We start from the raw sequence: 27,223 nt of genomic DNA on the forward strand, positions 1-27,223 counted from the left end.
CCTGGCGCAGTGCTGTCTGGGAGCGTCTCTGAATGGCGCTTTTGACCCCAGAGGGAGGCTTTCTGCTGGACTTAGCCCCGGTCTGTTAGCTTGTGTTTGCTCTTTGTGACTGGAAGAGGGTGGGAGCGCCCCACCCCGGGTAGGTAGGCTGCATCTTGGTGCTTTTGCTTCTCAACACCACCCCCCTCCAATGCTGCCCCTTCCTGAGAACCATGTTTGAGATTTATGAAGCCTTGCTATTTTTTTCCTTTGAGCGCAAAATTATGTCCTCAAGATAGAACATTTCATTAGCAGTCCTAGGAAAGTGGAAATGAATACAGTGAAATAAAGTTGAAATCCATTAGCAAGTTCTGCTCCATGTGAAATGACTTCTGCCTGGCAGAGAGCCACTACTTAAAAGAAACTTTCATCCATTTACTTTGCTTTAAGGCCTTCTAATCGGGTCTAACATCCTGTCTTCTACTATTGTTCTAGAACTAGAGCGCAAAGGTCTCCTCCAAGAACATGTGCTTATCACTTGCACCCCTGTATCCTACTAACTCTCTGGACAGGCTGGCCGCTGGGATGGCCCCGCAGGGAGACACATCACTAATTGTATCTGGCGCTCCCTTACAATGTGGTGAACTACGCCGTGTCGACAGTCTCTTTCTGTTTTACTTCTTTTTAAGTAACGGACACTCTTGACCTCAGAATTCTATTTCATCACATCTCTGCATGCTTAACACGCGTGACTGGTACGCAGAAGCGGAACGTGACGTCTGTGTCAGGCAGGTGGCGTCGCCAGTGGCTGCTTCTCTGATTGCCCCTCAGTGACAGGGTCTGGCCTGGGCCGCCCAGGGCAGCTGACCCAGGAGCCTCCGAGGTCCTCCAGAGGAAAGAGCCAGCTCTCCCTTCTCTGTGAATTGCCACTCCCAGTTCACAATAGATACCTAATAAATGTCTATTTAACGATTACTATCAAAACCCAACTCATCCTGTTGTGTGAAAAGCCCCCCCCAGAAAACTGGCATTTCTGGCGATGATGGGGACCGTCTGTGGTCTCGGGAGCCAGAGTGCGCCCCTGCACCCACTGCTCACTTCCATCCCAAGGGTCCTGCTCTGGCCTTCACTCCCCATCTCCCCCTGACCCCCGTCTCCTCCTTAGCTCCCCACAGTGTCTGGCACCTGAGGGCACTCAGGCACTCATGTGCCTGTTGATTCCGGTCAGAATGAGTCGTCCCAGTCTCTTCCGACCTCCAGCGCTTTCCAAGATGGTAACAAGCTAAGCAGCAGGAGACTTGGTCTCCCCAGTGACTCCCCCGCCAGGCCCCGCCCACACACAGCATCCAGGTGAGGGGCAGGGTCTTGCCAGTGGGGCCACTGCCCTGCGCTCCCTCCGCAGGCCTGCTGGTCCATGCATTCTTCAAGGCTTCATCAGCTCCGTGTCTTCTGCTGCCTCGTGGCTGGTGGTGTCTCCAGTGCTGCGCTGCGCTCACTAGTTCCCAGGGAGCCAGAGGAAAGGACTGAGCCAGATCTTCCCGCATCTCCCTAATGCCAAGCAGCCCCCCTCCCACCCACCCCACCCCCCCAGCAGACCAGACCAGACTTGACTCTAAGTGCCAGGGAGGCTGGGAGGGAAGAGAGGCAGGGAGAGGGAAACGCGGTGGCCTCTCTAACACGGAGGCCACTGAAAGCAGGAGTGACTGAGCCTAAAGGAGAAGAGAGGTGGGGGTGAGGGTGGGGCCTGCAAGGCTGCGGGGGGCCTGGAGCCGCCCCCAGGTGGCTGGGAGAGACCATCGGTCTTCCCCTCCCGTCCTCCCCAGCTGGGACTCAGGGCAGCAGGGCCCAGGGGCCCTCCACCTCCTCGCTTCGTTCCGGACAGGGCTCACTTGGTGTGAACTGTTTTCCAGCAATTTCTGGCTTGTGGGGGGCCAGCCCGAGTCGGGGCAGCGTCCTTGAGAGCCTTCCAGGTACAGGAGGGTGAAGCGAACCAGTGGGCCCTGCCGAGGCCGCTTCTCACACTGGCCAGCACCCCCAGGCCTGGCCGGGTGCTCACCCCGAGTCACCAACACCGCGGCCGAGGCAAGCCGGGAGGATTCCCTGACACAGCTGTGACGTTCAGCCCGGCCACAGTTTCCTTGACCCGGGAGAAAAGCCCGTGCGGTTTGGGGTTGGGGAGCGGATGAGCAAGTTTTTTTTTCCTCGTTGCCCGTGGCTTTAAATTGCAACCTCTCTTTTAATTTTCCATTATGCCTTGAACCCATCTGTGCCAGAACTGGACAAATCTGTTCCGTCTGGGAGGATGAGCCCAGACAGCTATAAATTAGTTGGTGACCGAGTTGCCAAAAATGTGGCCTCCTGGTAGGGTGTCCCCAGCGTCGCCTCCTCCAGTCTCCGGCGTGGCCACGGGCCTTGGCCTGTCGCCCCTGTCAATAGATTTCTGCTCTGTATCTGGAAACTGTCTTTCCGTCCAGTCAGGCTAGGTAAGCGACTTGCCTCCGAGTCTGTGCGGGCACAGAGGGGCAGCCTCCGCCGTTCCTGGGGGTTCCCCAAGGGCGTCCCTCGCTTTCCCGCACCAGAAGCGGCAAAGCCCTGGTTGCGGGTTTCCTCCCTCCCTGAAGCACGGCCCGAGGAAACCCCCTTGACTGTTTCTGCGTGGAACAGATAAACCCCTGTGTACCGCTTAAAAAGCAACATTTTAAACCTCTGGGAAAATGTGCTTAATGCCGAGAACCCCGACAATCTAGTGCACGAAAAAGTTACCCGTAACCCCAGTCTCTTGAGATAACTTCTGCTGATATTTTAGTGTGCTATTTCTCAATATTTTTTTAAGAAACGCAGAGATCTTTTAAAGCTGGTGGAGCCTGCTTCCTTGAGCTGCCCTCACATTATCCAATTAGCGCTTTCCTCTAAATACTGGAAACTTTTAGTGATTCCACACTGGAGTGTCCAGCTGGTCGAGCTCTGCCCTCTAACTCCTCCTAGCTGAAGTCAGGGCTTCCTGAGGGAACCTCTGGGGGAAGTGGCCTGGAGGGGCTAGTAGGCTTCCTGCAGAGCCAGCCCCAGCGGGAAGGGGGCCTTCGTCAGACCCCACAGGCAGAGGCCCCGAGGGCGTCGCTCAGACCCTAACTTCGCAGCCACTTTTCCTCATTGAGTCTTTCTCTGACGGGGCCCGGGTCTCCGTGCCCCCAGCTTCCCTGTCAGGGCCTGTAAACTGCTCTGTTAAGGGCAAAGGCCACACGGCCGAATTGAATGGCTGGCAGAACCCGGAGGCTGCTTCTGCCTCTCTGCTTCCTCGGCCTAGTGTGGCCAGAAGGTGCCTGTGCGTATCTGCCGGCTGGTGGACACAGAGCAATTCGAGGTGCTGTTTGCAGAGAGCGGACTCTCGGCAGTTGGGCCCCACCTGCAGGGGCAGAAGAGGCCGGCCCCTTGCAGAGGCACAGCCGGGGTGGGGGAGAGGAAGTGGGGTGAGTCCGCCAGCCACTCAGCCTCGCCATGAGCCACACAGCACACAGACCTCGCTTCTTCAGAAAATTATTTTTTCCTTTCTCACTTTCCATGGAAACTCAAAATAGCAACCAAAGGGAAAAAAACAGCCAGGCGCTCTCCCTGCGTGCAAAGCCAGCCCTGGGCAGTGCAGTGACCATGGGGCTGGCGGGAGAGAGGGCTCGCGACGCCTCCAAACAGCCCTGCAGCGGGCTCTGCTCACTCGCCGGGTGTAGGCGGGTTCTGAGGTTGCTGTGTTTCCTTCCAGTTGAGAAAAGTGGGTTTCCCCTGGGTCTGGGAGTTCATCTTGCTCTTGGTGACCTGGCGGCGGAAACACAGCCCCCTCTCACTGGCGTCCAGTGAGTGCCCTGAAGTGTCCAGCAGGGCTAGGCACCTTCCAGATGCCTCCGAGGCTGAGCCCATCACTGCAGGGCAGCTGGCGGGGTGGGGGCCGCTGGGCTTGGGGTGAGGGAGCCCTGGTTCTAACATCCCATCAGGCCTGGGGCAGATGGCTTCTTGTCCCCTGTGACCCACGAAGGGTGACGAGGTGCTCTCCAGCAGGGGACCTGGCAGCTCCCAGCCTCGGTGCCCGCTGGCTGCCCGGGCACCCCGTGCCCCCTTCTGTCCTGAACGCCCTGCTGTTTGCCTTTCAGCTGGCGGGCTCGGCTGTCATTGCTTTTGGACTATGGTTTCGGTTCGGAGGCGCCATGAAGGATTTCTCGTCAGAGGACAAGTCCCCAGAGTATTTCTATGTGGGTAAGTGACTTCTGCCTCCCGCCTGGTTGCCAGGGAGGCCCAAGGCTGAGCAGAGCCAGCCCTGGGCTTTGGGAGGGAAAGAGAGGGCAAAGTCTGAGCACCTGCAGATTCCTCTTGGCTGGGGGACTGGGCTGGGCAGCGGGAGGGGCCCGCTGCCCAGGCCCAAACCCAGATGCTCCCACCCTGAGGGCAGTCAGTGGGGAGACGGGCCTGTTGGGTTTCCTTCAGCCACTTCAATAAAGGAAGCCCAGAGCACAAGCACAATTCACTTCCAAAGAACTGGAAAATGCCCTCTCTCCGCTAAGGAAAGGGCTTGCCCCACAAAGTGAGTCATTCACTGGTCAGTCTGGGTGATAAGGGGACCCTTGAGAATCAGGATTTTGTTATGCAGTCTCGTATTTTATGTTGTGTACACAAGGAATAGAACGCAAAATGAAGAGGGTCATCTCAAGTTCCACCTCATTTGGAGGTGGAACTGAGGTCCTCCAAGACTAGGAACCGCCTACGGGAAGCCGGTGGCAGGCAGACTTCCTGGGGGAAGGCGGCGATGGGGAGGGTCAGTACCGCAGACTCGGCGGGGGTGTAGTCTTTAATTCTAATGTCCTGTGGGTATGATGTAAGTGGGAGCTGAGCATTCGCTCCGATTCCTGGGAGGAAAGAGAGCCCCACCCCACACAGGGCCAGGGGGTCCTTGTGAGGGCCCCTCCCCACCACTCACCTCCCCTCCCCAGCGCCTTCCTGTGTCCACTCCTGCCAGGAAGGAGAGCAGACGTCTAAGAAAGGACAGGACGCTCTTAGGGGAAAGTGACAAAACACACCACTAAAGTTGCATAATAATGTTTCATCAAATCTTAAGGTGCAGATGTAAAGCGCCCAAGTAATTATACATTCCACTAAGGAAAGACGAAAAGCTGCCCACTGAACTACGGCTCACCGTCAAGGAGACAACGAATTTCAGAAACACTGAAATGCTTAATTTGATGTGTGTGTGTGTTTATATGTAAATATACACATGTAACATACATGTGTAATATGTGAAATGTGGTAAAATCTGGACGTGGGGATTCTCCAGAGTTGGTTCAGGGCTCCATGAAGCCATCAAAGGCCCAGGTTCTTTCTGTCTTCTTACTCTGGATCCTCAGAACTCAGAATATGCTCAAACACTCCCCTTCAGGATGACAAAACCGCTGTGGTAGCTCCAAGCATCACCTCCTCAGACAATAAGATCCAAAGGGAAACAGAGGAAGGTTTCCATCAAATGTCCTTTTCAGGACTGAGTAAAACATGTGTCAGGACTCTGCAACAAAGTTCCCCTGACTGCTTTCCCTTCCGGTGATAATAAACGTGTGGTTATCAAAGAGCCTCCCCGTGGTTATCTTAATTTCACCAAATGTATGGTTTTAGGCAAACGTCATGGTTCCAAGCAAAGGCACCTCAATCCCACCCATTCTTTGCAGGCTCCTCCATTAGCACAAAATATAACCTACTGTGGCTACATCAGCCCGCATCTGGGGTCACGCAGTAGGACACGGCTCTTGCCTCCATGTTACGTACCATCTACCTGAAGAGATGTCTGGACGCAACAGTCGGGGTCAGAAACTGGCGTGTAACTGAGTGTCAGCTAAGGGTACCATGGTGCGTGCAGCAGGGTCATTCTGAACGGGTGAGGCCAGGAAGACCTGGTGAGGTTAGAGAGATCTCCGCGTGGCTGGGGAGAAGAGAGAGGAGGAGACTCTGGCTTTGAGGCAGGGGAGCGAGGCCCGCCTGGCCTGGGGACTCTCACTGGACTGTGAAGGGGTGGGGCAGGGGGCCTGGGGGAAGGAGGCAGTGAGGTCAGCAGTGCTGGGGGGCCTGGAGCACCAGGGATAGTCCACTTGGTAAGAGAAGGATCCCTTAGGGTTGGGAGAGGGGACGTCACGCATTTTACTGAGATGATTCTGGCAGCTGTGAAATGAGAGGGAGTCACAGAACAGCAAAGAACATGCTAGATTATTGGTAGAGGCATAACCCATGTGGTCCAGAAACAACTGTGAAGAAAGGGACAGAAAGACAAGAAATAGTAAATATGATTGAGCGTCAGTAAACAGTGTTGTTAAACATTATTCAACTCTGGGACAGAAGGAGTCAAAGTGACGAGTGGTATCAGGGAGAATGAGCCGAGTGGGGCAGAGGGTCAGGTGTGTGGGTCTGGCGGTGGAAGCTAGTTCCGGCGCTCCAGGAACGAAGCCCGGAAAGGGATTTCACAAGCATGGGCTAGCGGCCAGCACAAGAAGCCCTGTTTAATGATGGAGTAAATGGAAGGAGCTGAGCAGACTCTCGCGGGTGAAAGTGAGTCAGCTTTCCTTGGTGTCAATAATTAACCACCAGTGTGGCAAGATCAAAAGCGGGCATTTGTGAGCTCCTGCGCTGAGCAGGAGGGTGCTGCCTCGCTACAAGCATTCCTGATTGTTTTCTGGTCAAAACAAAATCCATATCAACTGCCAGAGATGCCAGAAATTCTTATCTTCGTGGACTTGTCTTAACTGCAAGTCACAGAAACCTGCTCTTCCTATTTATAAGAACCTGGTTCAAACGGCCTTGAGCAAAACAGAAACTTCTTGATTCACGTGTCAAGTCCAGGCCAAGCGCTGGGCCAGGAGCACAGGGAAGTCCCAGGAAGTCTGCAGTGGCCTCAGCCCCGCTCTCCTCAGCTTCACTCTCGGGCAGGTTTACTCTGGACGCGATAAAATGGCAGCCCCTGCCGCAGCCCGTCTCCCTCAAGCCCCGCAACAGCAGCCACGCTGCTCCCCTCTCGGCAGGCACACCCGAGTCCCCAGCTGGTCACGTGGGTCCAGGGCAGGTCCCCAGCCCCTCACTGCAGCAGCGGCTGGGCCTGGTCACACCTGCCTTGACCTGGAGGGGCCTTCCCCTCTCTGCCCACAAGGACTGAGGTGGGAGAGGCTCGTCTCTGATACAGAAAGGGGCTGTGCGCTCTGGGCAGGACAAGCCACCGCCCACCAGTGCCCTTGCTGGTAGGCGTCGCCCGCCGGCCTCAGCTCTGCCGCCCTCCCTGGCCCGGCCCGGTGAGGCTGCGGCCCGTGTGGGCTGTCTGAGGCCTGCGCGCAGGAGGAACCACTGGGGCGGGGGGCTGCGGAGTGCCAGTTCTTCCCAGGGCTCCACCCGGCCCCAGGGCAGTGCCGGCCTTTCTCTGCCACTCCTGCACTCTGGCGTCTGGGACGCCGGGAAGTCAGGGCTCTTTTCTCCACGTCGCCATTTCTTAGAAAGAGCAGTACACACGCTGGCAGAACTTGACATTTCTTTCCTCACTGCATAATTTTTCAAAGAGGAAAGATCCCTGCTTTCTAGCAATAAAAGGAAAACACCACAGGGCGATGTTTGTGGACTGGCATAGCAAACTGAGGTCACAGGACCTTAAAACAGCCCCAGCCCGGCTTGTGGAAAGTCTCGCTTTGCATCCAGGGGACCCCGAGGGCCTGTGAGCCTGCTTGTGGGAGGAGGCCCCCAGCACGCAGGCCATCGTTCTCATCTGCCCTTCGGGAAAGAGCTGTGAGCAGGCCCAGCATGGGCAAGTGGCCCTGGGAGAAACGTGGTCTCACAGCCCTGTCTCTGCCGGGAGCCCCAGAAAACACTGCGCCTCCTGCTCCTGGGCGGAGGACGTACCCCCTGTGAGGGACACCCTTCCGTCTTCCTGGGGTTCGTTCTCCATGGCCTGGAGAGAAGGCCCTTCCCTCTTTGCGCTAAAGATGGGCCCTGACTGGGTCAGGGACGAGGTGGAGAGGCCCCACCCGGAGGAGCTGGGTCAGTCAGACGGCCCCGCCGCCTCTCAGGGCTGGGTCCAGGCCAGGGTCCAGGCCGGGATGTGCCCTCTGTTTGCTAAGGTGAGAGAAGAGAACCCGGCAGGCGGGGACCAAGCGGGACTGGGGCGACGTGGGGTTTCCTCAGCCCTCGCCGCTACCGGCTTTAGGCAGCTCCGGGGCGACGCCTCCACTGCCTTCCGGAGCCAGCAGCCCGCCCGGACTTGCGGTGGCAGCCGGGTCTGGGGCGGCCTGGGGAGGGAGAGGCCTAGAAAGCCTGGTCTTTCTGGGGGTGAGGGGGAGCTGCCTCACTGGCGACTCAGGCCGCCGACAGAGACTCGGGGCGCAGGGGTTTCCAGGCCTTTACTGGCCTCTCAGGGAAACAGACACACGGACGTTTCCCTGAGAAAACAGGCGGGAACGCTGGCCTGCAAGGAGGCAGGCACAGGCCGCAGGCGCCGGCGGGCGGGCACCGCGCCTCCCCGCCCGGGCAATCTTACCTCTCGTCCCTCTGTCGGGTCGCGGCCTCCCCTCAGCGCAGCGCTGCCGCGCGCCGCCTTCCTGCCGCCCTCAGCACAGGTGTGAGCGCGCACGCGGCACACGCACCCCGCGCTCTCGGGCCCAGGTCGACGGTGCACCTGGCCCTGGGCGGGCAGCCACGCGAGCCGCGGGAGGCCCGGGAAGACCTGGTGCCTCACCCACCGTGAGGGGCGACCCTGTGCAGGCTGCACGCCGTGTGTGTGCGCTGAGTCACGTCGGTGAGCACAGGACGCTAGCGGGCTGCCCCAGAGGGGGTTGCCCACAGACAGCCGCTCGGCCCCCCAAGCCCCCGCTGCCGGGGCTCGCCCCCTGCTCCACTCCAGCCCAGGCCTGCCGGGCGCGGCCGGCGTCCTGCGCACGGGGCGTCCAGGCCGGACACTGGGGGCTAGCTGGCCTCCTTCCGAGCTCTGACTCACTCTGGTGGTGTCTTCTGACTTCTTGGTTTTCAGTGGTGGCTGGGAGTTGCGGTGGCGGCGTGGGGTGTGCTGCTGCACGCATCACCGAGACGATTTCTGCAGAGAGAAAGTGATGGTCATTGAGAGAAAGTGATGGTCATCGCCGAGCCATGGCGCTGACAGGAAGCTGAGCCAGGGGAGCGCCTCCCTAAGCCACAGTTGCCAAGGCCCGGGTTTCTGAGTCTAGCCCTAGCCTGGTGGCCAGAAAGCCACTCTGGACCCCTTAAGCACTTCACAGGGAAGAAGGACAAAATCCTCCTGCCCTTTATAAATTGCAAGAGCAAGAGATTCCTAAGTGGGAGATTTCTAGGCAGTGATGTTTATGAGTTCCCACTGAAAGAGCAGCCTGGAGGTGGGGTACACACTAAGTAGACCCTGGGGGTTCAATCCTGGCTTTGTCCCCGTGGGCTTGCAGTCCTAGGAACATGACTTGATTTCTCAGAGTCGCGGCTGTGAGACCTGAAGGCTGAGTCCACGCGCTTGGAGGTGACTGGCTCTTGGGCACCCTTGGCACTGCAGTGGAGTGAAACCCCAGCACACAGTGGCCAGAGCTCTGTCAGGAGAGCTCTGAGGAAGGAGTCGGCGGCGTCAGGCCTGCTGACTCAGGAGGACCGAAGGAGAGGAAGGAGCCATGGACCGCCAAGAGCCCACCAAAGGCTGTCCACGGCACCGAGGCTTCTTGGTGGCTGGTGCCGGGGCCTCGCCAGGCTCAGCCGAGCCTGGCAGCCAGGCGCCAGGGCGGGGCAGCCATTTCTGGGTGTTGAATGAACCCCTTAGTGACTCGTGCTAAGCGCTTAGGACAGCCTTAGCAGCTGACCGCCCCATTATTTGCAGAGAACCAAGTCCTTGCCGCCCATAAACGAAGCCCCATCCAATGTTATGTATCATATGCATCTGGGGCAAATGGGCATTGCAAGGCCCAGTTATTAAGGATAAAAATGCAATTTCACCGGTGTTTTTCTTTTTAAAATCAGGGGAACTAGGACTCAGAAAGCATGGGGATTTGAGAAATAGGTTACACTGTGGTGGGCTCCGGACTCGACAGAAACCGTCGTGAGCTAAAATGTGAATGTCCACTTATTCCTTCAACAGCTACTTGTTGAGGGCCAGGTCAGAGAAAGGATAAGGTGACCTTGGGACCTCTGGTGGCTTCGCCGTTTGCAGGTGACCACATCAGATCTGGACCTGGGTCCAGCAGGTGGTGGACTTCTGCCGCCACCCGCTCCAGCTGCCGGAGCCCACGTGGCCTTGGGTTCAGTCTCCGGGCTCCCCCTCAGCACCACAGGAGTGTGCTGGGGCGAGGCCTCGGGAATCGGAACGGGGGACAGTTTGGGGGGTTGGCGAGTTCTGGGGCTCTCAGAGCCTAAGAATGGAATACCATAGCAAACAGGCTTTCTTGGGGCAAATGTGGTTTCCTAAGGCAAGGACTGTTGCCCGAGGGACGCAGCGAGCCGGTCGCCCTGGGGAGCAGCTCTGTGCTCCCCCTGAGTGTCGGGTTACCCCCTGCCTCCTTAAGACCCCCAGGGGCCCTCCCTGGGGTGTGCTGCACGCCCTCTCTGCCCAGCCTGGGGCCTTGGCTGCCACAGTGACCTGGATGTCTGTTGCTGTGTTCCCCAGCTTATACCCCAACCAAGCTGGGGGTGGCAGCCAGCCAGCCAGAAGTTCAGGGTGGAGTTGCAACCCTGTGCGCTCACCCACCAGCGGACGGAGAGCTGCCTGAGCTGGGCATATCTGGGTAGGACGAATAAAGTCTTTTGGGGGAATTAACATTGCCAGAGGGAGACAAATGAGCACCCGCAAAGGAAAAGAAGGGCCTTGAGTTCCCACGTGTCCAGAGGGCGGGGTGGGAGGGGCCCAGGCCGCCCTCCAGGCCACATTCAGCGTGGGACAGCACTAGAAGTGGGGAGACTGTGAGCTTCCTAGGCAGGAAGCTGCGCAGTGGCCTGTGTCCCGGGGTTGCCCGGTGAGAGTGTGGGTGAGACTGGGGCTCCCAGGCTGTGGGTCCTGCCTCTCAGACCCCGATTTGTGAAACGGAAATGTAACTTAACCCGCTTACCTAAAGGGGTTGCTTCGAAGAACCATGGAGATGATGGAAATGAAAGGACTTTGAAAACTAAATTTTTTTGACAGTAAGGTGTGTAGATAGTGGAGCTAGCAATAGGATTATTTGTAATATCGTTTCTTATGAACACATCCATTCCCCTATGAAATTGTTCTTTAAAAAGAAAAAGGAGGAAGCGGCAGCGCCAGCCCCGGAGATGAAGAAACGCCTGCCCCTGGAGGAACCCCTGTGCTTCCCCGGCCTGAGAACTGCCTGGGCGGGCAGGAAGCGCAGGTCAGGGAACAGGCAGATCTGCCCACAGACCGCCCTGCCCACCCGCAGGAGCCCCAGGCACCCTCTGGCCAGCAGGGTTTCCCCGCAGCGCAGCTGCCAGCTCCCCACCCTGCTGGCGAGTGGGAGTGGTTTCCAGGTGACTCACATGAATAACACACAGAAATAAAGAGACCCGTTGCATTATTCTAAGCCCGTCAAGTGCAGGCACACACTGTGCTCCGATTTATCTCAGGATCAGAAAGGAAGTAAGAAAAGGCTTGGTTTTACTTCTCTCAGAACAAGAACATGGCTGTCCTTTCCTTTCTCTACGAGAACAACTGTTCCTGTAGAGGTAAAGGAAGTCCCCCTCCACCCTGCACCCCAGACTGAGGCTGCTGGTCCGGCTGGAAAGCAGGACAGGAGGGGTGGGAGCTGGCCTCGGAGGTAGGTGAGCTATCATCTTGGCCAAATCACTTAACCATTGGGAGCCCAGTTCCTCTGAATAAAAAAGTGGCGCTAACAGCGGCACCTGCCGCGTGAAGATTGTATCAGTAAAGCTCTGCTGGTGCTGGGGGGAAATAAGCCCTAAGTAAAGGCGCGTGTCACCATCCGAGCAGCGCTGTCTCCTGTCTGCCGGCTGCGCTCAGGGCTGCCCTCTAACCTCTGCAATTCCCACGAAGCCGCAGTGCCTTTCACTCTCCCCCCGCCCCTTCCTCAACCCGAAGTTCTCCTCTTTGACCGCTCCTGCTTCCTCGCCTGGGCCTGGACGGGTCACCAGTCTCCTTTCCCTCCCAGACACTGCTCGCGACCTCACAGGGTGGAGATATTCGTTCTAGAAAGGTCTGACACCTAACCTTCGCTAGACTCAGTTTCATTCATTTCAAGCAAATGCTAGTAGTGTCCACTCTACAGGTGTGTGGATCTGAGGTGAAATGCGGGGCGTGGAGGAGGTACGTGGGGGTGACTAAGAGCAGGAGACGTGGGACTCGGTCAGGTGTGGCTTCTGTCCTTAGTGGCTGTCCACCTTAAACAGGCACCTGCACCCCTGGGAGTTCCAGCTGGTTCTGTTCATGGGGTAACAGCCATTCCCACCCCTCAAGATGCCTGTGCAAGTCAGGGCGGCTGCTGTGTACGACAGAGGGCTTGGCCAGTGCCCAGCAGTGGGGGTCTGGGCAGCAGTGGAGGCTGTGTGGCTCCACCCAGTGCTCAGGAGAAGGGCACCCCAGTGGTCAGCGTCTCCTCTGACCTCTTCCCGCAGGACTCTACGTGCTGGTGGGAGCAGGGGCCCTGATGATGGCCGTGGGGTTCTTCGGGTGCTGCGGAGCCATGCGGGAGTCACAGTGTGTGCTCGGATCTGTAAGTGGGGAGCTGCGGGGAGGGTGGGGGCATGGGTCTGAAGGGAGCCCCAGGTCTGGCTTCCAGGACCCCTTGTCAGGCCCACTGAGGCCTGAGCACTCACGGTCTCTGAGTGTGGGTTTCTCCCCCTCTTTTGCATGAGAATAATGCCCTTTGCCCCTGCCTCCTACAGAAGTGAAGCCAATGAGGTGGGTCTGTAGTATGAAGGTGTCTGGGGGGCAGGTGCCTGTCAGTTGTAAGAGGCAATTAACATTGTTCTCTCAAAGAATATTTCACAGTGGGTAGAGGGCTGAGATTCCCCTAGCCAGGGAAGCACTGATATCTACAAGAAAGGCATTGTGGTGTGAGATAACAATTTACCAAACCTCCCTCTCCTGGCTTATTTTAACAAGCGGCCTGTTTTTTTAAAGACTGAAATTATTTCAGTGAACTGCTATACAACTGCTTCCAGAGTGAATGCAGAGAGGGAAGGAGAAGGGAGAGAGCGAGAAGAGAGGATGCTTTTGTCTCTCCATGAGGAGTGAGAAGGCGGCTTCACAAGCACCCCGTGCCATCTTGGCCCTCTTTAGCGGGGCCTGCCCCTCTTTCTCGACCCTCCATTTCTACCTCTCTCCTGTACCCTCCATCCTCTATTGCTGAGCATCTCTTCCTCTTGTCACTAAACTCAGTTTGACAGGAGAGGCCTGTCAAACTGAGAGAAATCTGAGCTGAAGGATGCCCCACCTCCTCCCGACCCTCAGCAGAGACTTTCTGGACCATGCAGCCTCAGCCACGCCTTCCCCAAGTCAGGGCCTGTTGTGTTCATCTCCTGGCCTTATTTTATGTCTCTTTAAAGCCTTTTTTGTTCAAGTGTTTACATGCACATAGGCGCAAGGCACTGTTCTAGCTGGTGGAGGCTCGATACCATGCTCTGAAACTCTTTCTCAGCTGTTTTTACTGGTTTTAGTCATGTATCACGTCTTCCCTTTCTGAAGTCCGTGATATCAGGGGTGCTGGGACCTTGCAACTCAGCACCAAGGACAGTACCTGGCGCATGTGAATGCTCAGTCAACAAGGGCTGAATGAATTAATGAGCGAGTGAGTGAGTGAGTGAGTGAATGAATGAACAAACTACAAAGGGCAAATGCTTCCTGCTACATCAATTGAAACTAATAACGTGCCTGATGTTTTTCGAAGGGAACTAGAATCAGAGACTAGATAAATTTGAAAGGTATTGAATGAATAAGTTACTATTTTTTCTCCTCCACAGTTTTTCACTTGCCTACTGGTGATATTTGCAGCTGAAGTAACTACTGGAGTATTTGCTTTTATAGGCAAGGGTGTAGTAAGTAAAAATTACAATATTTTATGATGATTCAAGTGTTCTCAGTAGGGCAAAGGATATTATTGATGTTGGAGAGCCAGATAACCCCACAAGTATCAGCTTGCAGAACTTTTTTTTTTATGCATTCAGAACTGGGGTACAGGTCAGAGGTGCAGGGGCGGTGAGAGGATTCACCAGAGACAGAGCGGGGAGCAGAACAGGCTGAATGACGAAGTACACTACTGAGTACTGAGGGGAGCAGCGGGCGGGTCAGGAGAGGTCTGCCGCGCCATGTGGGTCAGCTCCAGGGCAGGGATCAAACTCATGCTGCAGTGGCTTTAGCTTCTTAGTGCTGCACCACCAGGAAGGGCCCTGTGCAGAACTTTTTAACCCAGACATATTGCACAAATTGAACACACCAGTGAATGTGTATCCACACACATGTGAGTATATTTTTTGGGGGACATAGATCACGGCTTTCATTTCTGTCGTAAAGGCAGATCAGTAGCTCTAAAAAGGTCTCTAGGATTATGCCACTGGAGACGAGGTGGGGCTTAGATTGCAGAATTCGCCAGGGTTGGGGAGCATACACTGTCACCCATCCTTGGCTTGGCCTGTGCACCTGCACAGCAGCTGATGTGGGTGTATGCCCCACCTGCGGGTGTCCGCAGAGGTCATGAGAACACACAGAGGAAGGGGCCTTTCTAGCAGGTTCAGACACTGCGGGAAAGATGGGTGGAAAGGAAAAGGAGGAAGAATGGAATCTAAGTTTCCTGTCCTTCACATAAATTCATATGCCATTGACACTGGGTTTAGGAGCTTATTTTAAATTTTAAAAATGGGAGACATGTAGAGTAATTAAATCTTACCTTGTTTGGAATTTTTCTAAAGTAACTGGCTATATCTATAGGTTAGAAGAATTGAATCTTAAGACCTTTGGAGAGCTCTGTGGATTTGGATTAGTCTTGATACTAGAAAAAGCAATCTCTTTTTGAAATATTTGAAAGCAGAAACTATTGTCCTTGCTGATGGACACCTTTTAAGCCATGTCACGAGAAGACTTGCGTTTCTTCAATCACAGAGCATCAAGAATGCCGAGGTCAGGCCCTCCCTGATGGCACAGCGGGTTAGGACCCAGCACTGCAAGCTCGCTGCAGCCACTTCAATATGAGTTCGATCCCAGCCCTGGAGGTGACCCACATGGCACAGCAGACCTCTCCTGACCCGCCCGCTGCTCCCCTCAATAGTGTGCTTCATTGATCTGCCTATTGTGCTCCTCACTCTGTCTTTGGTGAAGCCTCTCACTGCCTCTGCACCTCTCTGGCTGGATGAATAAATAATCTTAAAAAAAAAAAACGACTGCAGAGGCCCCTACCCTGGCTCTGTGGTGGAGGAGGGGCCAGGAATCTGAGTTCCTGTGGGTGCGGACATCCATTCAGATTTGAGAGCCTCCATGCTAAGGAATCTTTCTAGTCCATAGAAACTAATCTCAAATCTCCTTTCATCACTCAAAGCATCTTAGAAGCTCCAGAATCTATGCTCTATTCCATGTGTGCAGAATTATCTTAAAATACAGATAAACATCTGGAAAGGCTCTATTTTTGTAAGGGAACAAAAGAGGGGATCATCCTTGATGAAAAAAGAACATTGGAACTTCCACCCACTGTCCTCTCAGTTTTCCTGGTGTTTTTCAGGCTATCCGACATGTTCAGACCATGTACGAAGAGGCTTATAATGATTACCTTAAAGACAGGGGGAAGGGGAATGGGACGCTCATTACCTTCCACTCAACAGTAAGTACCTTTACGGCTTTCTTAAAATTCCTTCTAAAGATCTGCACGGGTCAGGTTCTCTGTCACCTGGAGCAAAAATAAAAATAAAGTCAGTAAAATAAAAATAAAGTCAGTGAGGCCAAGCAGCAGGACAGCCAGAGTTTACTTACATGTGGGGTCTGGAAGAGAAAGGGGCTGACCCAAAGAGGTCACGAGAGGAGTCCAGGACGGAGCCGGAAAAGGCCAAAAAGCACTACCAGAACCCAGAGAAAGCCACTGGGCACACGTGGGCTCTCAGTGGTGGCTCAGAGTGTCACAGAAACCCTCCTCCCAGCCAGAGAAGCTCCTCTGCAGCCGCTCTGACGCTGGGCACTTGTGACCTTGAGCGCTTTTCCGCCTCTCTGAGGAGAAAAGGTGCTGTGAGCAGCCACACACCCGCTACTGTGGGGATACGGGCCACACCCCATAGTCACCACAGTATACGAGGCTGGGGATCTGATGGGCCAGGCAAAGCCCTCCTGCTTCCTTAACCACTGTGACATGGAGTTAGCCAGGTAGCCAGGCCTACCTGTCACAGGGAGGCCCTGCAGGTGCCAAGCTCTCCTGCTCCTCTCGGCTGCCCCAAGGACACCAGGCAACACAAAGGGCCTTTGTCTGCGACTTGCAGACTGCCTTTCTCCAACCTGTGGCCTTCAGCTCCTGGGGTTTATTGTAGCCACTTCTCGCTATCCCGGACTGTCCCTGGTTAATAATCAGCCAGTCCTGAAGCTCATAAAAACTTCAGCTGCTCAGCAGGTTAAATGACTCCTGATCTGCGAGAAAGACTGCAAAGGCCCAGCCCTGTCTGAGAAGCAGCACTTACACAGACACAGTCCGTTAGCTTCGCGCCTAGTTTGGGTTGCCTTGAGTCACTCCCATCACACAACTCAGACAGCCTTCGAGAGGTCGTTTCTTGTTTTGCTGGCACAGTTATGTGCTCCTTTGCCCTCTCTCCAGACATGGCTTGTGTCGTGGTGACTGGGCCTCGTAACTTCCGCCTCTGCACCCCAGCCCTGACCCCCACACCCAGACTTGTAGCCGCTGCCTTTCAGCCCGTGTCCTGAGAGCTCTGTTCTGACTTTCCAGTTTCAGTGCTGTGGGAAGGAGAGCTCTGACCGGGTCCAGCCCACTTGCCCACAGGAGCTGCCAGGACACAAGGTAAGCCTCTCCAGGGCCCTGCTTCCACATGCAAGCTGTCCATGCCATTGTTGAGCTGTGACATTGGCCATGTTTTTTCTTCATGACAGTTATACGGTGTTAGCAAAAATGATGTCACATGAGTGTTCCCAGAGAAATTGGTACGAATGTTTAGAGGGTAGTGTGACTACGTTCATGTGTGTGGTTGCGCACATGTCTCCTCTCAAATTTATTTGAGGGAGAAGGAATCCGAGCTGTGGCCAGAGATGATGTGCAGTGTTGTTCACGGCAGTGCTACAGGGACAGGAACAGTGGCTAGGTCATCTCTATGTAACCGGTGGGGCTGTCTCAATAATTGTGCAGATACATAGGGAAAAATGTTCACAATTCACAATTTCAAAGAATTTTTAGAAAAGAAAAATCTTTTCGAGGTTTTAACATCCAGTTACAAAAGCGCACGATTATATATAAAGTAAGGAGGAGTGTGAGTGTTTGTGTGTAAAAATGTACCTGCCGTGTTGTGATTCTCTTCAGTGGTGGAAATACAAATGTTTCTTATGTTTTTTTTAGCATCTTTTTTTCCAAATTTCAATACTAAGTGCACATTCCTTTTGTCACTTAGTACAGCCAAGACAGGTTTGGGTGGTTTCTCACAAAGTAAATGACTTGAAAGAAAGGACTTGGGTCGACCTAGAGGAGGGCTGTCTGCTCAGGGGCCTTTGTTGCTTGGGATGAAAGGGCGCGAGGGCAGTGTTACCTGAGGCTAGGGATGTCACTAGACATGGAAGACTGGCTGCTGGTCAGGGCCCCTGACAGCACGGGGGTCCTGAGGGGATGAAGGGGAGGGCACCCCAGACCGGAAGAGGCTCAGTTTCAACAGAGAGTGGCTGTGCTGCCTGCCTCCTCCCACTAAGCTCAGGGCCCCCCACAGTGCTCGGCACAGAATGATTGGAGCGTGAGGTTTCTGGAGGTGAGGAAGGCTGGAAGAAGTTCTTAGGCTTACCCCCACTTCTCAAAGGGAACCGCCATCTAGAACAGTGGTTATCAAACTTACCAGAATGCTTTGTGATTACTTTTTTGTGCGGATCTCTGTCCTTCTCTGAATTGTGAGTTCCCTGAAGGCAGATGAATCTTGTCTTTTTATCAGCCATATCCACCATGCTATTTCAGTGACTGAAGCAAGGTAAACTTGCCCAAAATGTTTGTTGAATGAATGAGTGATGAATGAAAGTGAGCAGTAAAGCTTTCATATAGTTTATGAGGGGATCAAAGGGAACTGGCCAGTGTCTAGTAAAGGACAGACTCAGCTGGCAGCACACCTCTGTGCTGAACAGAAACAACACATGAACACAAGCCATACACTCTGCTCCTTGTCCAGCTCACCCACACCCCCTTGCAGCTGCTTTGGGCCCCCCTTGCACAGGTCACAGTGAGGCACAGATGAAAGGACTGTGACCCCCATTCCGATCATGAGGCAGAGATTTGCCCTCTCCCTCCCAAAACTTGGGTTCCTTTGTTTAACTTAAACTTTTAAGTGTCTTCCTAGGTAATGTCCACCTTGTAGAATAAAGTGGACCAAGTCTATAGAACGTCTTTTAAAGTATAAATTATGCAAGGGGCTATTAACTTAGGGATATTTTACTTGTTTTCAAATTTTCAACAAAAAAGAGACTCCAAATTTTTAAATGCCACAGGTCCTAGAAGAGTTTCCTTCAGTCAAGTTTCAGGTCTCTGAAGCAACCATTGCCCTAACTGAGAATATTCCACGCAGAAGGAAAGGATTGTTTTTTCTCCAAAACTACATTTTTGCTTTAAAATTGTCAGGATGATGCTATCCTGAGAGGAATGGTTTAAATATGGGCAGAAGCTGGCATGGATTAACATGCACAGAATGATGTGTAGGAAAGGAAGAATTGGACAGCGTGATGATTCACACATACTGACAGTTGTTATTCCTACTCTTTTTTTTTTTCTGAAACAGAATTGCATTGATGAAATTGAGACCATTATCAGTGTAAAGCTCCAACTCATTGGAATTGTTGGTATTGGAATTGCCGGTCTCACGGTGAGAAAGTTCTAGAGTTTACCTTTTCTACCCCCGAAGAACCTTTGAACCTTTGCATCTTATTTCACTTCAAGTGTGATTTGGCAACATCTTAGGAAAGGCAGAATTTCCCATAAAAGACCAAGACCTTTGTAGACAGACGTTTCCTAAGAACAAAGCTAATTAGATACATCATACTTAGTTCTCTAAATTGATGCAGATTTCAACTTCAACCCAACTATATCCTTGAGTTCATTATTGAAATGGCAAGCCTTTTAAAGCAATCAAGCTTACTCTAGCAGGCAGTTTCTATCCGTGCTCCTCATCACAGGTTGCCCTCCTCTCACCTGTGATTTGAGAAGGCAGCACAGTGTAAAGATTAACAGTAGGAGACCAGCCTCCCCCTGTCTCCATCCAACTCTCTGAGGAGAGCTTCTCACCATCTCTGTGCCTCAGTCCCCTCATCTGTGAAGTGGGGACTTTTGTGTTCCAACCTCAAAAAACTGTTACGAAGATTAAGTGAGATGATACATATGAAGTATTATTAGGAAATAATCCACAGAAGGTGTCTGGGTCCTAACACTCAGTAAATGCTAGCTCTGCACAGTCAGGGTACCCCGCATCCAGAATCTAAGCGAAGAGAAGAGGCTGCGGTGGCAGCAGTGCATCCAGGTGGCCCGTGCTCTAACGTCTGAAAGATGAGCAGTGTGCAGCACTGGCCGGAGCGCCACGGTGTGGTAGGAGGAGCAAGTGCTGACGCTGGAAGGTGCGAGGGTTCACATCACGGAGGTCTCTGTGTGCCCTTTCGAGACGGTGGGCACTTCAAAGCAGAGGGGAGCCGGGAGGAGTAGAAGGACCCCCCTGCAGGGTCAGAGAGGCCAGTGAGACGTGCTTTCCATTGGCCACAGGCTGAGTGGTGATAACTTGCTCTCTAACCCTCTCTATAAAGTATGGGACGAGGAGGGTTTTGAGGTAATCTAGGAATTGGTAGTTTTCTTCTTTTCTGTGTTTAGGGCACAGGGGTGGGGCTGTGGGTGAAAGTACTATGCTGGGACTCCCCTTTGCAGGAACATCCCCAGGCCCTCCCCACTCCCCAGGACAGGTGGAAGATTTCCTAAAGTTCTGCATAATGGAGATGCCGAACAGACCCTCCTAACAATTCTGGTCTCAATGGGTGAACAGTCTAGAGGTCATGACCCCTGACTGCAGGATGAGCTGAAAGTTTCTTGGGGTGAGGAGGAGAGGCGGGAGGGGAGGGTTTCAGAGTGCCCAACCGGGTAGAAGTAGGGTTGCATGCCACCTGCCAAACCGTGAGGACCAGTGGCCCTCCCCATCAATCAGCACCCCAGGAGTTCTTTTTAAAAGCTTTTCTTCACAAGGTCAGCATTGCAATGCTAACCAGATGCCAGCTCGTGTCTCCCAGCCACACAGTGCGTGCTGGAGCCCAGAGCTTAGAGCCCTGCTTCTGCCATTCCTTCACTTCAGTCTCCCCCTTCCCTTCCAAAACAGCACATAATTCATGCTGTTTGCATTTAGTATTTATAGATCCTGGTCTGTTTGGAATGGGGCTGGGGGGAGAACTTCTGCAAGCAAACCCTGAGATGCTGCACCCCAGATAGCATTCCACAGTGTCTGTGAAACTGCCAGAGGAAAACTGAGAACAAGAGGGTCTCTTGGCGTCCTTCTAGTCAGCCATAAAAGTAGCTGCTGATTTTACCAAGTATTTGAATTCTCAAAGAAGCACCAAAGAGGAGAAGACATCGATAGCACCCTAGAGAAAACACTGGTAAACCATCGAGTTAAATAGTGAAGCATCATTTTCACTTAAAAATAGATCAGGGATGAAGCGAGGTCCCACATTTAGTATGTGATCCCACTTTTTTGTGTGATCACACAAAATTTATGGCTTTTCTACAGATGGAAAACTATGTAAACCTCAAGCATATTTAGACCACAGTGATTTTGAACACTTTTTTTTTCAGAATAAATATACAAAAGATCTGAGATTAACCTGAAGCATAAAATTCCAAAGCCAGTGGTGATCAGTCTTTTATAATTATTAAGAATTATTCTGCTATTTTATATACTAGAAAAAGAACCCTTTTCTTATGCAGGTTCTTGTTATTTTTTTAACAATAATAAAATAGAAATGTATTTTAAGCAGTTTATACAGAAGCTTTTAATGAGTAGCCATAGTTAAATAGCATGTATAACCAGCAATTGCTTATAATTAGTTACTAACTTTAATCAGACGCCCAGGCAGCTCACTAACCTTGTTATCAGTTTTTACCACGTGAAAGTCATTGATGAGTGGTTCCTTCCATTTCAGATCTTTGGCATGATATTCAGTATGGTCCTTTGCTGCGCTATACGAAACTCACGAGATGTAATATAAAGCAACTTCTACAAGGAAACTGCAGTCTTGAACTCTCATACAAATGCCCCAGGAGCTTTCTCCTGGCTTGTTTTGGATAGTCAAAGGACAGCACGCTCTAGAATGCTTTGCTGTTAACTGTACATTTGCACATGTATGTTTGCCTTGTTTCTAGTTCCCCTTGGAGTGACTGCCTGTGCGTGGTGACTGGGAGCATATTCATGTGTGAGCTGAGTGTTTCCAGGACATGCATTAGACATAGAGACCTGTTCACAGGGAATTCCTGGTTCTTCTATTTAACCCTCAGAAAAAGATAAAAGAAAAAAACAAAACTTTGATAGACTTTAAAAACTTGGTTATTCTGAAAAAATGATAGTGGGTTAGTTTCTTGAACTCTAGTCATAGAAGAAAACATAAAACTAGGGATGTTTAGGAAACAGGAGCAATAAGCTACAGGAATTGAGAAATCATGGTGCAGTGTTAAAACTGTCTGTCTGTGTTGCGTTCAAGGGTTTCCTGAGATCTTTTTTTATATACATACTCTCCTTAGAATACAGTAAACTAGTTTTAGAACTAAACACATCTGTAGAACTAAATGTAGCATGGAAAATCTAATTTGAATAAATCTTACTTTCCTGTACTTAAAAACGAAAAACCTCCCTCTGGAAAGAGTGGTCACACAGACAATCATGTACCCTATCAAAGTGAGAGCTTTTAGGACTAAAAAAAAAATCTTTTAACGACTTTGTAAAGAAGTATTTTTGTTCATATAGAAAGACATTTAAATATTTATTACTTTCCTTATCTGACTGCTGTGAACTACTGCAATCCTTAACATCCTCCAAAGGGCTTTTATCTCCACCTTTCTGTTTCTCCGACTATATGGATAGAAAGACTAAGCAAGAGATCTGCCAGTGACAAATTGTGGGGAAAGAGAATTTTTACTGGCACTTTATCTTTGAAATACCTCATAATTTGAGTTTTAAAATGATCCTAGTTTTTTGCTATTTATTCACATAGAGAATCTTCCTCATAGATTAGGAACTATATTTTTTACCTTTAAAATGAGTAAAGCAAAATCCTTCATAATTCAAATATTTTCTCACGAGCTTCCTTGGCTAACCCAAAATAGAGAAAAGCATCTTCTGGTTGTGTGCGCACTACAAAGACAAGCTAAGAAAATAAAAATACACACTCCCACAGTAGAAATGTGTTCTTTCTGTGCACGTTCCCTATAAAAATAAAATTCTCATGCTCTTTATAGTCTTGATGTTTCAATGCAGTATGAAATCTCAATTTAGGTTCTAGAATGACTTATTTGTCTAATTTTTAATAATCTTGTAGTACATCTAGTAAAGTATTTTCTTTTATTAAAAGACCACACAAAAGTGAAAGTATGTGGGGCTTTAGAAACCCCAATGTGAATTTGCACAACTACAAGAACACAGGTCTTTGGGTGTGTGCTAAACTAAGTTTGCATTCTGATCAAACATTTTTCTGAAAAGACAACCATTTGTGGTAGTCTCACTCCCCAAGAAACCACATTTCTCTCTCTATTGTACTGCTACTGCTACTAACTTTGGAGGACGATTTTCTAGAAGAAAAGTCAGATGAGAAGCAGGCTAAAATTTATTTGTATGGATAGATCACTGTCTATAGCTAAAGATTATTTTAAGAAAGTCTCTCTATGAAATAGATGTTATACCCCAGTAACTAAGAAATAGAATCTTTTAAGCAGAGAACAGATAAACCATGTCTCTCGGGGCTTTAGTTCTTCTGTCTACCCAGAAAAAGGACACAGGCCCAAGTATGTACTCAGGTTCCTTCTAGCACTGAATCGTATCTGATTCAACAAAAGTGGATTTCATTCTGTATCTGAATGAACAACCTTAAAGAAGACTACACTAGCTAAAAGTGGAAGAGTAGAGACCTGTTCTATTATGATTTATATGCTCTTTTAGGGAGTAATTCCTTCAAAATACGTGCCATGAGTAAAATTAGAGGATTCTACCTCTGAACAAGGGTAGCTTTATGTATAGCTTGACTCTATATATATCTTGAATTCCTATTTATCTTGATTCTATAATCTTGAATATATACACATATATGACTTGAATATATGTATACGTGTGTGTGTGTACACACTCAACCATGCTTATGAAAAAACTTTCGGTTTTGTCTGTTTTCCTGAACTAATTTGAAATCAGACCCAAACCTTTCCTTAAGTATCTCGTGCCAAGGCACTGAAGCAAGGCTTTTTAATGAAGAAATATTTTAAGTTATTTCAAATTAAATTTTCTGTGTACTAGAATTGTTTGTTTGGTTTCTCTTAAAATCGTGTGTATCTTTATATGCACTTCACACAGCTGATCTAAATGTCTAATTTAGCAATCAACTCAAACAATGTGGTGAAAAAAAGTGGTAACCCTTCCACAGGGTTTCAACTGGAAACTGAAATGTAAAAGCAGCACCCCAAAGACTTTCACTGCATATAGCTACACTTCAGCCACCATTCTTCCCTCGCATCATACCTGTGCTCCCCTGAAGAGCCCCCGTTGCTTCTGTAAAGCTGCACGCCACCCATTCCAGTGAGTCCTCCACGCAGGCAGCAATGATGGTGTCTCTCCCCTGTGAGCAAAGTTAAACGGTTTGGCTCAGAAAGAATGAGGCTCACAGAACTTCCCTCAACAGCAGTAAAGGAAAGAATCTACTTTCCTTTATCGAGTAAGCCTATCAAAAATTAAAAGAAGAGACGCCGCCATGTCATGGTTAAAACATGAGTTCCATGACCACAATACTAGCCATTGGGAATTCAGGAGGCATACCCCAACTTTCCTAGTTCACTGCCTTGATAGACCCCTTTTGACTGCTGGTTTCTAAATTTCAGCAATGTCATTTCCCTACCCCTGGGAACACTCTTGGGCCCTTGACACTAGTCAATTAACTATGTCATCTTAGTGGGTACTCATCAAAGTCAAATTTTTGTTTAAAGATTTTGAGACAAAAGTTTCTACTCTCCTTCAACATTCTTTACTATTTTTTTCCATAAAGCATACCTGTAAGGTCTTATGTGTAGGTATCCTTTGAAAGGTGAAAAAGGCTACTACAAAGCAAAATGTTGTTTATCATTGTTGACTTCCTCACTATGACAGATAGGCTAAACACATTCCAGGAATTCACTATTCTGGAATCCATTACCTCCTGAGAACAAGGGAAGCATGAAAGATAGAAGAATATATCCTGAATACCACAAAACAAAAATCTATACTGATTTTATAAACTTTTTAATATGCCAGAAACCCTTCCAAAGCTTAGGTATTTGATTTTTTCCCTCTGTATTATCTGTGATGCTTTTACTTATATTAAGTAGAATAAATTGAAATTAAGTAACCAACAAAGTGTTTAACACACCTAGCAACTAATGAATATGCGCAATTGTTATAATGAGTTGATAAGGAGTTTTGTGAATTATAAATCAAACATTATAAATCAAGCATAACTAAGGAGACTTCCACATGATCCCAAGTACCTACTGGAGCACATTCACTTGTCAATGAGAATTTTCCATATATTTCCAGTTCTGTTTTAGTTCACGGACTTGCTATCAGTCGCCACAGCCAAGTGCCTATACTTTCCTCCCGACAAACACTCCAAATAAGAACTGTAGCTTCACTTTGTTTGGGCCTTTATTTTGTACACTTGTTAAAATCTTTTTAAGAATACTGATATGTTAAGATGATAAAAGACAGGTCTCTTCCCCCAAGGAACTTTAAACTAATTTCAGTGATTATCGTTAAGCCAGAGTGGACCCAGTCCATGTGGGGGAGGAGGGGAACGGCCACAGGAGAATTTTAAGTTCTCTAAACTGAGTCTTGAAGAACCTATACAAATTATCCAAACAAAAGTAATGGTAAAGAAGAGAGAGAGAGGTTGTTTCGCAAGTGATACCACTCAATACATGCAAGAAGACTCGAAAAAGAAAGCATGAAAACATATAAAGAGGTGTTGAGAATCCAAGAGATAAAGGACCTAGTAACTATACTAAGGCATCTTATCTCTGTTCAGAGAGCTTTGAGCAAATTTTAAGAAAATTACAAATTATAATTTGAACTTTTCAAAGAACGCTTAGTTTCAGTATGAACAATGATTGGAGGGCAAAGGTTAGAGTGACAAGTTCTTAAAACCAATACACTAGAAATCCTTTTTTTAGCACTGAGTCTCAAGTTTCCTCTGCCAAGGGCTGTCTCCTTTAAACTTCGGGTTGAATGTTAACACTACTTTAAATTCCATCTTTCTCTTATTACAGAAGCAATAATTCTTCACCTCCCCATTTTAAGCTCTCTATTCAGCCTTTCTCTTAAAGGCTCCCAAAGTACCAAGATCCTCCAAAGCAACATTTCATATACCCAAGTTTCTGGACACAACCGAAATAGATTTTTGATCATACAATTCCCAAAGCTCTCTTCCAAGGATTCTTCGTTTTGCACAAGTTTACTTTCAAGAATAGGTTACTCTCACTTCTATATGCTTCTATCCTAAATGTCCTGCCTGCTGTGGGAGTAAACAAGTTGTCTCTGGTACCCCCACCCAGGGTTCTGTGGCCTCTGGTAGGACAGGCCCACCACACCCATATCTAGACCTGGCTTCCTCCCTACAGGTTAAAGAAGCCCATTTCAGAGTTGGTCAGTTCATGAGAGGACTCCAAACGTCTCTCAGCCTTTCCACAGTTCCAGTCTTTGGAACTGTGTGTCATTTCAGATTCTGTGTAAGTCATGTGATCAGTGCCAGTGAGGACTGGAATTTAAACATTTTACTCAATCAAAGATCTATACATGGAAAACAGTTTTCAGAGAGGATGTTTTAATCCAACAGCTTTCAGTGTCCATATTATTAAAAGATATGAGATCACAAATCACAATGTTACTATCAGTTTCAGGTGCTAGAAAGAAAATGAGAATTCCTGACTTTGTTTATAAAGGTATAGCTGTCTCCTCTCCCCTGGGAGGGCACACACTTGCTGCTAATCCTGCTCCACCACTTCCCATCCCCCCCAGGCACTACCATTACACAAGCGTTGACAAGATACCAGCTGAATGCCATCTCAGTAGCTGTGCCATGCAGCAAAGCCAGCTGACCCTGATGACAACTGATTTTCACCAATAGCTGCAATAGAGAGGGAAGAGAGATAGAAAATACAGGATAAATCATCTTATTTTAGGTGAATTCTGCAGGGTGCAAGGGTACTCTCACTTCATGCCTCTGTTGAAACCAAATTCTAATGAAAGAGTACCTAAGGAAGAGAAAAACAACAGCTTACCAAGCACACTACCCAAAAAATGGTGTTTCAATATTGATAAAGGTTTAGATAAGAATTTAAGATGATCCTACTCTATTAAACCCCCTAGCACTCCCACCCTGCCCCTGAAGCCTTTCATGATTGTACTAGTTTGTCATGACATGAAAAGGCAAAGCAGCACAAGTTGCTGATGGTATAAATGCTGGAAAGCATCTCCTATATCCTATTACTTGAAGGACTTATCACAGGATTTAGACTTCCGCATGTAAGATGATCGTGGCCTCTTTTCAAGGCTTTTAGAATATAATTTTCATAAATCGGTTGGCCCACCAGAGTAATTAAATTAAATAGTTCATATACTGTGAGTCTTGCTGAAGGTTCATCCTGTGCATTTGAGTGGCAGGACTCAAAGTCTTGCAGCTTTCACATATCCCTTACTCTCCACCCCACTCCAGTCCTGCGTCCAGTCCTGGACAGGGGAGATGTCTCCTGAACCCTGATGCCAGTTGTTCTTCAGCTTTTGATCATGTTATACTTTCCCTATAACTCTGGCATTTCCAGATTCATTTTCTAGATCA

At 50.0% G+C, this 27,223-nt stretch overlaps 1 protein-coding gene across 1 annotated transcript in view; it reads left to right on the forward strand.

Annotated features, from left to right (window-relative positions):
• The window catches only part of TSPAN2 (tetraspanin 2), a gene marked incomplete at its 5' end in the record, with an annotated part of 33,030 nt that extends 9,363 nt beyond the window's left edge, over positions 1-23,667 (forward strand). The window contains 7 exons of the mRNA XM_004689488.2: positions 4,119-4,221; positions 12,583-12,680; positions 13,930-14,004; positions 15,678-15,776; positions 16,881-16,952; positions 18,913-18,996; positions 21,305-23,667. Coding sequence (XP_004689545.1) covers positions 4,119-4,221; positions 12,583-12,680; positions 13,930-14,004; positions 15,678-15,776; positions 16,881-16,952; positions 18,913-18,996; positions 21,305-21,370 — 597 coding nt within the window. The remainder of the gene's footprint in view (positions 1-4,118; positions 4,222-12,582; positions 12,681-13,929; positions 14,005-15,677; positions 15,777-16,880; positions 16,953-18,912; positions 18,997-21,304) is intronic.
• Positions 23,668-27,223: the final 3,556 nt, after the last annotated feature.

This window comes from Condylura cristata, unplaced genomic scaffold (genome assembly GCF_000260355.1).
Source record: "Condylura cristata isolate star-nosed mole 26May11 unplaced genomic scaffold, ConCri1.0 scaffold00026, whole genome shotgun sequence".
Classification (NCBI taxonomy): Eukaryota; Metazoa; Chordata; class Mammalia; order Eulipotyphla; family Talpidae; genus Condylura; species Condylura cristata.